We start from the raw sequence: 15,565 nt of genomic DNA, 5'->3' as shown, positions 1-15,565 counted from the left end.
TTAGGGATAATTAGCAAAGTGGGGGATGCTTCTAAATGATGATTATAGTTGCGATTTATTAATGTTATAGATTGAATATTGTATCAAAATAATTTTATTTATTTGTTTTGTCGTGTATGATGTACTTCACTTCATTATCTAATCCATAGTTTGTTAGATAGTCTACCCCATTGTTTACTTCTTTGTGGACATGTTAGGCTGAATAATATGTTCAAGAATCTATTAATATCCATACATCTTGTAATATTCTTAATTTTCTAGTTTCAAAAATAATCTTGTCCTTATTGAATCAACAAACACTAGCAAATCTCCTTCAATTCAAACCACATTGATTTTGTATAGCTTGCAAAATTGTTTACAAAATAGAAGAGCTTGTTTTGACTCCACCATCAAAGTTCAATTTCATCCAACTAATGAAAGTGGGTTGGTGCCACTTTACCCTTGAGCATAGATTTTTAAAAAAATAAGCTTTGTGAGTCCCATGAATAGAATTCATTCTTACTTTGTTAGCATATATTTAAAATTTCATTGAACCAATAAAACTTTAGATATTCAATTGATCTTTTTTTGAATAAAATCAATTACTATTTATAAACCTGATTGTTTTGAATTGTTAAAAATCGACAAAAATATTAAATTCACTTTTTTCTATCTATTCTAAAAATAACTCATATTAATAGATCACAGAATGTAAGTATTATAAAAAAAAAACTCTTAGAATTTCGTAAATAAGAAAAAGTAAGAAATTAGAAAATAAATACAATAAAAAAACAGCAAATGAAAAAAAATTACAAAGATAATACATGTGCAAAGATTATGAGAAACACACTTTTCTATTATTTCTTATGTTTGAGTGAGTGGTGCATGACAACAAGCTCTATTATATAATAAATTTGAGATTTACAGTCTAATATATTTTTAATCAAAATATAGGTCGATGAAACGCTTATCAAAAAACCTGTAAAATGTGGTACATGTTCATCAAAAAATTAACATAAAATGCCGTAAATAGTCATTTCCTCGAACGTGCCAAAAGATTTCCATTTGAATATATTAGCAGGTTTCTGTCTATGAAATCTAGAAAGCCCCAAAATAATATATTGTCGTTTGCTTTGGAAGAAAGACACAACTAGTGCGTATGTGTCAACAAGTACAGTTGTGTGAGGCAAAAACAATAGAAAATAAGATAATTGACTTGGATTCTCCATTATCAATACAAGTCAATGCAAGCTTTCATGGCAAGCTGTCTTCTGCAAGGGATTCAACTTTAACTACCTCTTAAAAAAAGGCTTTCAAATATGACGATTAAAACACAGTCCAGATGGATCAAGACACACTTCTTAGCAATCTTCTTAGATTATATAATTCAATACCAAATTTCACATTAATCATATGATAGTCAAGGTAGTACGAGTGAGATGTAATAAATGCATGTTTAGCACGAATGTTTTTGAGGAAAACAAATAAACCCTGACTGTAACTCTCATGTAGTTACAACATGTCCAGAAGCCAGTCACGCAATTTATTATATAAATATATTTGACAAAGCCGGCGGCTATGAGATAATGCAATCCAGCTAAGAGGTTTGATTCACGTCGGTGGCAAAATGAGGCCCACTTGAACAAGATAGGCCCTCATCTTGCACTATATAAAGAGGAAGCTGATGTTCTATTCATCATGGCTTCCAGCCAAACAATGGAGCAGAATTCTTCAATGGCGTTCTTCATTCTCTCATTGTTTTGTCTGTTGGCTTCTGTAGCTCAAGCAAATTATTATTACAAATCCCCTCCTCCTCCATATTTATATAAGTCTCCTCCTCCACCATCTCTTTCTCCACCACCACCCTATTACTACAAATCTCCTCCACCTCCTTCTCCTTCGCCACCACCACCTTTTTCATCTCCTCCTCCTCCATATCATTATAAGTCCCCTCCACCACCATCTCCTTTTCCACCACCTCCCTATCGCTATAAATCTCCTCCTCCTCCCTCTCCCTCTCCCCCTCCACCATATCACTATTCTTCTCCACCACCACCTTCTCCATCCCCTCCACCTCCATATCACTACAAGTCTCCTCCACCACCGTCTCCTTCTCCACCACCACCTTCTCCATCCCCTCCACCTCCATATCACTACAAGTCTCCTCCACCACCGTCTCCTTCTCCACCACCACCTTCTCCATCCCCTCCCCCTCCTTATCACTACAAGTCTCCCCGACCACCATCTCCTTCTCCACCACCTCCCTACCACTATAAATCTCCTCCTCCCCCCTCTCCATCTCCCCCACCACCATCTCCTTCTCCCCCACCTCCCTACCACTATAAATCTCCTCCTCCCCCTTCCCCATCTCCGCCACCCCATATCACTACAAGTCTCCCCCACCACCATCTCCTTCTCCTCCACCTCCCTACCACTATAAATCTCCTCCTCCCCCTTCCCCATCTCCTCCACCTCCTTATCAGTACAAATCTCCCCCACCACCATCTCCTTCTCCCCCACCTCCCTACCACTATAAATCTCCTCCTCCCCCTTCCCCATCTCCTCCACCTCCTTATCACTACAAATCCCCCCCACTACCGTCTCCTTCTCCCCCACCTCCCTACCACTATAAATCTCCTCCTCCCCCTTCTCCATCTCCCCCACCCCCATATCACTACAAATCTCCCCCACCACCATCTCCATCTCCCCCCCCACCATCTCCATCACCACCTCCACCATATCATTACAAATCTCCTCCACCCCCTGCGAAATCTCCACCACCTCCCCCTCCAGTCTACAAGTACAAATCTCCACCACCTCCCGTTTACAAGTACACATCGCCCTCTCCTCCTCCCCCCGTCTACAAATATGAATCACCCCCTCCCCCAGTGTATAAGTACACTTCTCCTCCTCCACCTCATTATTAAGGAGCTGAGGCATCAATAAGGTAATAAGGATTTCTTATTTTCTTTGAAAGTTGTTTATAATCTGGCTATAAGAACTGGTTGCAAACACTGGCAACTGTAATTCATAGTTTACGCATTTTAGACTGAAAGGCCTTTCAGCAATGCCATTTATTAACTAATATGTTTTTTGATTTGGGTTTGTGACACAATTGCAGGTACAAAATGTCGTTTGCTTGCTTCAAAACGAGGTGGGCTGATGCTGTATCAACTTATTTACTTATATATTTGCAGTGAGCTTCTGGAAGTTGTTGAATTCAACGATCGAAAGTTCAGAGCTTCAATTTCTAGGTTGTTTCCAAGTTGGATTATCTTAAAGATTCAATTCAACATGAAAGAGAAATCAGTACTAAACAAGTGTCAGAGCTAGGGGAATAATAAATCCGCCTCAATTCATTGGATTGCTCAGTAATGTGATGGTTATCTGCCTAACAAGGCTCTAATGTGTGTGACATTTTCAGAAAATAAAATAAAATATATTGCATTACCTTGAAAACCATTCGATTTTAACTAACAATAGTTAATGGTGAATGCAGCGATCTACATATAAATAACTACATTTACGTAATGGTGCCTTTTGTTGAATATTTATTTTCTCAAGCTTGTAAAAACAGCCAACACAACAATCTCAGTCGGATTTGCAATTTCACAGATATTTCTATATATAAACTCATAAAGCACACAGGACGCAGGTGATGATGAGGTTTAAAAAGCACACTACAGTGATACGGACTGTTTGACCATTAAATTGATAGACCCGTTATTTTTAAATTTACATTAAAAGTATTTATTTGGCTTAACACAATTAGTTTATCATTTTATTTGAGTTTTTTTTTTGATGATGGATCATATAGTTTGATAAAAAATGTTGGCTACAAAATATCTACATGATCTAATTCACAAGAAAAATATTTACAACAATTAGTTTATCTTATTAGTTTTTTAATTTATTTTGTTGCAAATGTGTCAATTTTATTACCTTTTCATAATTTAAAAATATAATTTGTTGTAATTTTGAGATTTGTATATTCATGTTATTTTTCATTTAATTTTGTGTTTATTTTGTATGAATGTTAAATAATATTCATATATACTAATAAATAACACAATCTTGTTTAAAGTTAGATTCATTCTCCTAGTATTTTACCTATTCTCATAAACACACATCCCCATATATCTATTTGTCTTATTTACACATGCACACATTTCTACATATTTGTGTTAACCATTCATTAAAGGTTCTCATTCATAAACCATCCTAATAGATCTGTCAATTGTTATGATTTGACTTTTTCCATGTCCCAAGTAATTTTAATGGATGCAAGGTAGACCTTGTAGTCATAGATTTGACCCTTAAAAATTTAAAACTCGAGTTTAGTTTTAGATACTTTGTGTCCAATATTCTAACGATTGCGGGCCAACTAAAAACATGTTTGCATAATTTGATGCAATGTGCTTACATATAAAGACATTCATTTGGATTCATTTCATATCCTAAAAAATTCAATCATCCTTTACCAACCTGATGCATTTAAAGAGTAATCAATATTATAACACTAAAGTTTGATGTACTAATTTTTTTTTCAATTTCATTCTAAGGTATTGTCTATTATTTTATAAATGAACTAGGTTAAATGATAAGAAATTGACAACTTTCAACAATACTTGTGAAATATATGGCAAAAAAACAACACAATAGCTTAGATCTGGAAAGAGAAGACATAGAGGAACCTGTGACTATGATCTTGTTCTAAAAATATAGGACTAGTGTGTTGGGCACCCCAGTTTGATGGTGGTTGTGCACGTAGAAAGTTTTAGATTTCCAATCAAGAGGTCTCATAGGTATGTCTCTCTAAAATTACGCCAAAAAGTGTTGGACATGGTTGGAGGATGCCCTAGTCTAGGTGTTCTCACTTGTTTGAAATTTGGCACCATCTATTGCTATCTAATCTATACACCTATAAGACTCTTTGTAGCTGGATCTAAACCTATACACATGAAAACGAGAGAATTTTTGTATTGTATAGTGTCTTGTTGAAGTCAAACCCCATGTTGGTTTTCCTACCTCTACTACAACAATAATTTATGAAAAGAGAGCTTATGCTTAGAAAGGATAAAGGCTAAAACCTTAATGGAAATTCTTAAATTGAAAAATGTTACCTTAGATGTAAATTCCTTGGCTTGAATTCTCACATAAAGCTTGATGTTGTTTGAATGATGAAGGAAGGACACATTATGATTGATCATGATTGTTTTACCTTGAATACTTGACTCCTTGATTTCATATCTATACTCAATTTCCTTGTAACCAGTGCTCAATAGGATTTGAATTATGTAGCTTAAAAGATAGGTTGGATAGATGAGAGTTTGAAATGAGAGACGAACTTTTATTTATATGCAAATTACACCTTTTCAAATTTAAGTGTTGGGGAAGACTAACATCAAGAAGAAATTTCTCAATACTTGCAAAGCATATTGTTGTAATTTAAAATTTGGGACCAAACTACTTGGATAGGGATGTTGGGAACCCTAGTTTAGGATAGGGGCATTGGGTGCCCTAGTCCTAGTAGTTTGAGCTAGAGAAAAGGTTGTGACTAGGGTATTGCACGTATTGCACCAAGTTTCCAAAAACAGTCTCAAAACTAAGCACAATTTCACACTTGAATTAGGTAAATCAGGCACAACTACAAAAGTGGGTCCAAAGTAAGTGTGAAATTGTAAAGTGATACTATTTACTACACTACAAAGACAAAGGCAAGAAAGTGTTAGAGCTTCCTATGGTTCCTAGAACTACAAGAACCTCTAATGGTTATTGATTCCTAAGGGACTTTTGACAAAAGGAGAAAAGTGAAAAGAAAAAGATAAAGAAAGAAATAAAAGGCTAATTATGTGGCTAAAAATAAAAGAAAAGAAAAAGTAAAGAAAGAGTCAAATGTTTTGGTAGTTTTCTATAACCATGATAATCCCTAATTGACTCTTATTTCCTAATAAACCTCTAAATATCAACAAAGATAAGCAAAAAAGGAGAGACTTTGATAAGTTTTCTATTCCATTGAGAACCACCAATACAAGAAAAGGTAAAAGGAAAGGAAAGGTATGAAAGATAAATGTTAGATCTTTTTTTGGTTTTGGTAAACTAAACAAAATCTATGGAGTTTCTTGTTTCCCCCAAGCCTTGACATGATTTTCAAGGATCATTCCCTTTTTGACATAGAATATCATATTTAAGAAAAAGGGAAATTTCATTTGAAAAGGTCAAAGAGGTAAAACAAGGAAGAAATGAGAAAATGAATGAGAATGTTGCAACATGGGATAGGCATTAATGAAAGAGGATAAGGTGATTTCTAGGTCTTTAAGGAGGCTTTATTATGAGTTTTTTCAATAGTTTTAGAAAAGAGTCCTATATTCACACAAGGATTAAAGTCGGAGAATAATTATTACTTCAAAGATGCATGTCACAATATCTATTCCATCATGCATGTATCTAGGGAGATGAAGAGAAGTTGTTCGACTTTATTGAAGGAAATTTTCAACCTTTCAATTATATTTTTAAAAATAAGTTAGCATGCCTCATTCCTAAATCCAACATGATGGTGTTGGAGGATAATTTTAGAAGTTAGGCTAGAAAATCTTTTTGAACACCCAAGAAAATGGTTGCACTTGAATTATCTTAAGAAAATATGCTTTAGATTTACTCTATGATTTTTGGCCTACTTTAAAGATATGTAGAAAATAATTTATGTAATAGTATAATCTCTAAATTTTAATAAAACCTTGTGACCAAAAGATCTATATGACTTGTAACAATTTTGAAGTTATATATGTAGTAAAGTTGAGTTTTAACTTTCCTTGGTTCTTCTTTATATTGTGTGTTCTTTGGTTTATTTTTATTTGTGGGTAATATCTTTCTCTTTTATATTATTGTCAAACTCTTATTCCATTATGCATAAAAAAAATCATTCATTATAGGTGATAATATGATGAAAACAATAAGGATCTGGTCAACTACTGAGAGGGGGGGTGAATCAGTAGATAGAAAATGAACTAAACTTTCACCAAACTTAATCCCAACTCATAAACAACTTGCTAAACTAAACTGGTTTAGACACTGTATCCAAAACTGCAACTGCACTGTCAAGCTTTGTGGGTTGACTAAAATATCAAAGATACAATGTAATCAGATCTGTAACTCACATACCATTTAACCAAAACATTAAACCCCTTTACTATCATCAATAATAGCTCATTTTAGATTACTTTTGATCATCTAATCATATCTAAGTGGATTTACTAGTTAATCATATCAACCATATCAAAACATAACAACAAAATCATTCACCACTTGACACAATGATTTTTCACGTGGAAAACCAAATGGGAAAAACCATGATGGGGATGAATACCCACAAGTATTATGAACTCTTCTGAAGTTCTCTCTCTTAGGAGCCAAGCCTTGTTAGAAGCTTATACAATAATGTCTTATTAAGAACAAATCTGGTTAGGGACCACCCGGTTAAGGGATTCACTACAATATCCTGTTAAAGGAAATACCTTGTTAGGAGTAACCTCAGTAGAGGATTTCAAATCCAAACTAATGGATCACCTGGTTAGAGGATTTAGATAGCACTAAGCCTGTTAAAGCTTACCCGGTCAGGGGATTTGACTGTTGTAATTGTTAGAGAACAATAGGGTCTTTTTTGATCTAGTAATAGCACTATCTTTCTTAGTCAAATCCATTTATGCTCCTATCCGCTTTCAAAACATTCTACAGAAACTCCTTCTAGTTCGGCAACAATCACACTACCACACTTAACAAAAATTTGCTAACACAATTACAAAATAACTCATCGACCTTATAAGCAAGTACAATAGGTCGGTAACACATCACAAAACCTACAAATCTCCTAGAGATTACAAACATATCGATTCAAACATGACCGTTAGATTTTATAGAAATCACCTACACATTGTTCTAGACAACTTTGACCGCTCCTAGATCATCGCTCATCAAATCCTGTAACTCATCACGCATTTTCCACTTCGTGCTATGCATTTTCTCATTCCCAAGATAAATAGATATCTTCACGTGCATCATGCATACGTGGAATCTTCATCTCCGATCACCATTCGATCATAGATCATCATAATCGATTCACCAAGCTCCATTAGTTAGGGTTTGGCATATCAACTGGTTAGGGTTACTGGTTGATCACTCTACTTCAAATACCAATACCATTTTCCATTTGTGCTTTAATACCAATCGCACTATTGCATCACTTCCAATTGCAATACAACTCCATTACCAATTGCCATTGACATCAATGACAACACTATACATCATTAATGCAATCTTCATGCAATGCCAACAATCTTCCCCTTTGGCATTGATAGGAATACAAATATCAATACCCTTTGATTTTGATGATTGGGTGTAATACACATACACAGGTATAGGAATCCTGGTTTACATTTTCAAATCACATACTCTCTTTCAATTGTATCTCCATGTCTTCAGCTTGTAACTGGCTATCAATCATATATAGTTCTTCTCCTCATCTATCATACAGTTATCCTCCTCCTTTGAAAACAATGCCAAAGTGAATACTATTAACAATGATCTACAACTTGTTACTCCCCCTGTGGAATAGCTCCACTCTACACCAATCCATCTTCAAGATTTACAATAAGCTCCAGGACTGATGTCTTCCACATCTACCTAATTGACCTCATGTAGGGGTACAACCCCTAACTTACCTATAAGATACTCAAAAGTAGTCTTAGGTAAAGGTTTATTAAAGATATCCGCTAGTTGTTCCTTAGTAGATACATGCTCTAGTGACACATCTTTACTCTGCACTTTATCTCTCAAGAAATGACACTTCAGCTCAATATGCTTTGTCCTAGCATGAAACACCGAGTTCTTAGAAATATTTATTACACTGGTGTTATCATAGAAAATCCTTACCGGTTCTGAAATTTTCAAATTAAAACCTTCCAGAATGTCCTTCATCCAGATTGCTTGGATACAATTCATATATGTTGCAACATATTCAGCTTCTGCAGTTGATTATGATATACAACTTTGTTTCTTGCTGCTCCAAGACACTAGCCTTCCTTCAAGAAAGAAAGCTCCTTTGGTTGTACTATTCCTATCATCAACATTACATGCCTAGTCTGCATCTGTATAGACTTTGAAATCAAAGTTACCTGCATATGGATACCATAATCCATAATCAATTTTGTATTTCAAATATCTAAAAATTCTTTTAGTTTCTACCATGTGTGTCTCCTTCGGTCTTTTCTTAAATCCGGCAACCAATACTACTGCATGAGCAATGTTTGGTCTCCTCTTCTTCTTCACTTTCTTCTTCTTCTGCAGGACCTCCCTATTCTGGTTGAGCTGGGGCTTCTATGTTTTGTACTCCAACTTCTGTCTTCACTGGTTTCGGTTCCAAAAATAATGTGTACGGTTCTTCTTCCTTCTTCTCCTCACTGGTTTCTCCTGAATTCTCAAGAAATTCATCAACTTGGACATTAACACTTTCAATAATCTTCTTGGTCTGGTTGTTGTAACACTTGTAAGCTTTTTTGTTGGTGGAGTAACCAAGAAATATGTCTTCATCACTCTTGGCATCAAACTTACCAACATAGTCACCTCTCTTGATAAAACATCTACTACCAAAAATCTTAAAGTAACTGACATTAGGTGATCTACCATACTAGTTTTCATAAGGATTTTTATCCTTACCTCTTTTAACCAGTATCCGGTCCATAGTGTAAATCATTGTGTTGAAAGCTTCTCTCCAAAATGTCTTAGCTACACTTCCTTGTATTAGCATAGTCCTAGCAGCTTCAACAATTGACTGGTTGTTCCTCTCTACAACACCATTCTATTGTGGTGTTCTATGTGCAGAAAGTTGCCTCTTAATTCCATTGTCTTCACAGTGACTAGTGAATTCCCCTGAAGTAAATTCACCACCTTAATCAGTTCTTAAGCACTTTATCTTCTTACCACTTTCATTTTCCAATAAAGCTTTGAATGCCTTAAACTTACTAAAAGCTTTTGTCTTCTCTTTCAAGAATGTGACCCATATCATCCTTGAGAAATCATCAGTAAAAATCATAAAATACTGATCACCTTGAATACTCCTAGTCCTCATTGGTCCACAAAGGTCGGTGTGTATGTGCAGGATCATGGTGTGCCAAAATAGGCCCTTAAGTGGCAATAAAATTTCAAAAAATCAAAGTTATACAACTTGACATGAAAATTTGAATAAGCTGTGAACATTATTTTTAAAATATGTAAGAAGAGAATCTATAGAAAATTGAATACAGTTTCTAAGCTACTAGTTATTTTTTGAAAAAACAAAATCCTATTTGATGAAAATTTCAAATTTCAATGCAGTGGTACTAAAATTTCAAGAAAAAGATAAGAAGTAGACGTATGTTTGACCACCCTAATCAAAATCAAATCATAATATTTTTTTATAATATTTATAATATAAGTATTAGACTAATGTCCGGATGTGACACATATTTTTTTCATAAGTTTCTATAAAGTAAATAATTATTTATGATTTTTTTACTACAGCTTTTTAGAAATTCAGAAACTCCTACGTCTGAACACCTTAACTTGGTCAAAACCTTATGAAATTTCTTTTTAAAATTTTTTTTTCCCTATAGTAGATGAAGCATAGGATGTGATGCATGTTTCGGATTCAAAAAATATTATACCGTTTGAAAGTTATGAGTTTTTTTCAATCAGTCTATCAATCAGGACTATTGTCAGAATTCAATTAGAAAATAAATAATAATTATTTATTAAAGTCGAAATAAGACAAGCCTTATATTGTTGGAAAGTTGAGAATGTCCTTAAAAAACCCTTTTCATTTATCAATTTTGGCTACAAAAAAAGTCGTCAACCACTAGTGTAAAGTCTGGAAAATCAAGGAATATTTAAAAACACATTTTTTCAGTTGACTTTCTAGGCTTGTCACTTCCAAGCCAAATCCCAAAGCATTCCCAAGCCAAAATTTGAAATTTTAAAATTGTACAACAAAAATCGGATATCCGATTTTAATAAGTAAATTCACTAACTAAATTTGCACATAATTAATCTATTGTTTATTAGGGAGAGAGAGAGAGAGAGAGAGAGAGAGAGAGAGAGAGAGAGAGAGAGAGAGAGAGAGAGAGAGAGAGAGAGAGAGAGAGAGAGAGAGAGGGAGGGGGAAGGGAGAGATAGATAGAGAGAGATTAGGGGGGAGAGAGAGAGAGAGAGAGAGAGAGAGAGAGAGACGGGGAAGGGAGAGAGAGATAGAGAGATTAGGGGAGAGAGACAGGGGGATATAGAGAGATAGTGAGAGAAAGAGAGATAGAGAGATTAGGGGAGAGAGACAATTGGGATATAGAGAGACAGAGAGAGAAAGAGAGATAGAGAGATGGGGAGGGTGAAGGGAGAGAGAGAGATGGGGAGAGATAAGGGAGAGAGAGATAGAGAGATTAGGGGAGAGATAGCGAGAGATAGAGAGAGATATGACCCTTTACGACTGTATACGATGTTGTTATGGGTGATATGACCCCTTATGACACCATATGGTGTCGTTAGGGGTCCTATGGTGTCCTAAGGGGTCATATTGTGTCCTACAACCCCTTAGGACACCATATGACCCCTTAAGACACCAAATTATGTCGTTATGGGTCATATTGTGTCCTAAGGGGTCATGGGACACCATATGACCCCTAAGGACAACATACAACCCCTTATGACACCATATTGGGTCATTATGGGTCCTATGGTGTCCTAAGGGGTAATATTGTGTCCTACAATCCCTTGGACACCATATGACCCCTTAAGACACCAAATTGTGTCTTTATGGGTCATATGGTGTCCTAAGGGATCATGGGACACCATATGACCCCTAAGGACAACATACGACCCCTTATGACACCATATGGTGTCCTAAGGGGTCATATTATGTCCTACGACCCCTTAGGACACTACATGACCCCTTATGACACCATATTGGGCCGTTATGGGTACTATGGTGTCCGAAGGGGTCATATTATGTCCTACAACCCCTTAGGATGCCATATGACCCCTTAAGACACCATATTGGGTCGTTATGGGTCCTATGGTGTCCTAAGGGGTCATATTGTGTCATACGACCCCTTAGGACACCATATGACCCCTTAAGACACCAGATTGTATCGTTATGGGTCATATTACATCCTAATGGGTCATATTATGTCATATGACCTCTTTAAGACACCATATGACCCCTTAGGACACAATATGACCCTTTACGACTCTATACGGTATCGTTATGGCACATATTACCCCTTATGACACCATATGGTGTCGTTATAGGTCATATGGAGTTCTAATGGGTCATATTGTGTCCTACGACCCCTTAGGACACCATATGACCCCTTAAGACACCATATTGGGTCATTATGGGTCCTATGGTGTCCTAAGGGGTTATATTATGTCCTAAGACCTCTTAGGATACCATATGACCCCTTAAGACACCAAATTATGTTGTTATGGGTCATATTGTGTCTTAAGGGGTCATGGGATACCATATGACCCCTAAGGACAACATACAACCCCTTATGACACCATATTGGGTCGTTATGGGTCCTATGGTGTCCTAAGGGGTCATATTCTATCCTGCGAACCCTTAGGACACCATATGACCCCTATGGACAACATACGACCCTTTATGACACCATATGGTGTCATTAGGGGTCATATGGTGTCCTAAGGGGTCATATTGTGTCCTACAACCCCTTAGGACACCATATGATCCCTTATGACACCATATTTGGTCGTTATGGGTCCTATAGTGTCCTAAGGGGTTATATTGTGTCCTACAACCCCTTAAGACACCATATGACCCCTTAAGAAACCATATTAGGTCGTTATGGGTCCTATGGTATCCTAGGGGGTTATATTATGTCCTACGACCCCTTAGGACACCATATGACCCCTTAATACACCAAATTGTGTTGTTATGGGTCAGATTGTGTCCTATTGGGTCATATTGTGTCATATGATCCCTTTAAAACACCATATGACCCCTTAGGACACAATATGACCCTTTACAACTCAATGCGGTGTCGTTATGGGTCATATGAGCCCTTATGACACCATATGGTGTCATTAGGGGTCCTATGGTGTCCTAAGGGGTCATATTGTGTCGTACGACCCCTTATGACACAATATTGTGTCCTACAACATCGATAGGGTATAATGCAGAGCGTTCGACTGAGTGGGGGGCCAAATAGGAGTATGTATAGGGTAATAATGCCTAATTGGACATCTCAGAGCTGACAGTTTGTTATCACAATGAGGAGAACAAGAAATTGGCCACGCAACAACATTCGATTGAATGAGACTGAGGATTTTTTTGCCAACCAAAAAAATGCTACCCTAATAAAACCATATGGAAACTTGAAAAACCGAGATAGGATTTTGTAGGGACTCCTCTCATGGACCCCTAGGTTCAAATGGATCATTCACAGGTTCCACGGATTCCAAGTTAGGGCCTGTCAAAGTTTGACAATTTTTAGGACTTAGGGTGCTCAAGGGACGACGTTGGTAGGGTATGACCCCGAGCGTTCGACCGTGTAGGGGGGGAAAAATATGAGTATTCATAGGGTAATAATGCCTAACTGTACATGTTAGAGCTGACGGTTCATTATCATGATGAACAGAACGAGAAATTGGCCACGCGACAACATTCGATTGAATGAGACTGGCAATTTTTTCACCAACCCAAAAAATTATGCCCTAATAAAACGGTAGGGAAAATTGAAAAACCGAGATAGGCTTTTGTAGGGACCCCTCTCATGGACTCATCGGTTTAAATAGTTCATTCGTAGGTTCCATGAATTTTGAGTTAGGGCCTGTCAAAGTTTGACAATTTTTAGCACTTAGGGTGCTCAAGGGACTGTTTGTAGGTGCGGGTAGGGTATGACCCCAAGCGTTTGACTGAGTGGGGGCCAAAATAGGAGCATGCATAGGGTAATAATGAATTGTATCAAGTATTGTTCATTAAATGAATTGTATTGTTCATAAATTGTATTGTATTGTATTGTTCATTATACAAACAACACTTATGATGAAATGAAATGAATTGTATTGTTCACTAAATAACCATTATTAACCATTGTTAATTATTGGAATGAAGATTAAATATTTCCATGATAACACCATGCACAGATGAGGAACAATTTATATGATCAAACATCAAGTTCTGTATATATGAAAATGTCAAATGATTACAAATGTATGTCCATACACAAATATGGCATAAATGCCAACTCAAACAAAATGTATGTCTATACAAGTGAATGTATGTCCATATATAAAATATACATGCCAAATAGACATGTAAGCATCCCAAAACTATCTATAACATTCTAAGTTGTTGATGAATCATCAAAATCGATCCTCTTCGCCGCACTGCTAAGCTCTGAAGGATCCTGCACAAGAAAAAACAAACCACGATTAATATTAATTATATTATATAACTCACATTCAAAAAGTTAACATAAAAATGAAGTATAATTGAACTATTTTTGTCTACCTCATCTCCACGTTTTCTCTTTGGCTTTGCAGGACTCTTGATGTATGTCTTCGGTAGAGGAGGTATGTTTTCAATATTTTCATACACAACCTACATATGTTCACAAACATGACATTGATACAAGTTAGCATATAATTGTCACTGATAATAACAAATTATATCTACTAAACACAAAATAAAATAAACACACATGTACTTGAGGCATCTCTTCTTCTTCTTCATCTTCAGGTATACTGGGTGTAGTCAACAAGGATGTCAAGTCAAGAATTCTCTATACATATACACAACAAGTATATGAAACTATCAATCTATGTCTAGATGTGTATAATCACTATAAGTTATTTAAACTATTCATTCAATCATATTTGCATTCAATTACCTTTCCCTTTTCTCCAACTGTACTACCGGATCCTAAATCACACTGCCCCGCACTCATGCTGCTTGTGCCCTACAAGAGTAAAATAAGATATACATGCAAGTTACTACATAATCTAATTAATACCAATATAAATGATGAGCATGTATGTACAATAAAATACAAACAACTTGGTGCAATAATATATGTACCGTCAAGCTATCAAGGCCAAATGAAATGGCCATCAAGGTGCCCTCTTGAATCTGTGTCAACTCCTCCTCAGTCATCAACTGTTAAATAGACCATGTAAATAAAAATTAGTACTTAATTTTATCTAGATTATAAATATTCATTTAAAACATAGCATGAATTGTGAAAATACAAATCTTACCACTACATCATCAATGTATGATGATGGTGTCTCCTCACCTCTAGCATGAGAGGACTCCCCAAGGTATCTTCTAGTCTGTGTCATAACATCTGGTGCATTGTGCATCTCATGCACCTGATAATTTGCACTGCCCGCGGGAGGATCAATAGGTTGTCCAACTGGACCCAAGCATACGTGCCCACACATGACACAACTATGGGGGACACAAATGTGTGGAGCTGAGGATGACATGTCAGTGCCACCAGATGCACCACTACCATGAAAAGTAGGCTGAGCTACTGACCTA

At 36.2% G+C, this 15,565-nt stretch overlaps 1 protein-coding gene across 1 annotated transcript in view; it reads left to right on the top strand.

The window, feature by feature from the left end:
* The window catches only part of LOC131041223 (uncharacterized), a 118,524-nt gene that overhangs the window by 21,001 nt on the left and 81,958 nt on the right, over positions 1–15,565 (top strand). Inside the window, 3 exon segments of the mRNA XM_059214835.1 lie at positions 1,766–2,362; positions 2,365–2,901; positions 3,101–3,288. Coding sequence (XP_059070818.1) covers positions 1,766–2,362; positions 2,365–2,901; positions 3,101–3,288 — 1,322 coding nt within the window.

The sequence above is a fragment of the Cryptomeria japonica genome, chromosome 11 (assembly GCF_030272615.1).
Source record: "Cryptomeria japonica chromosome 11, Sugi_1.0, whole genome shotgun sequence".
NCBI classification, from domain to species: domain Eukaryota; kingdom Viridiplantae; phylum Streptophyta; class Pinopsida; order Cupressales; family Cupressaceae; genus Cryptomeria; species Cryptomeria japonica.
The sequence above is the reverse complement of the archived record's forward strand: the minus strand, read 5'-3'. Positions and strand labels throughout refer to the sequence as shown.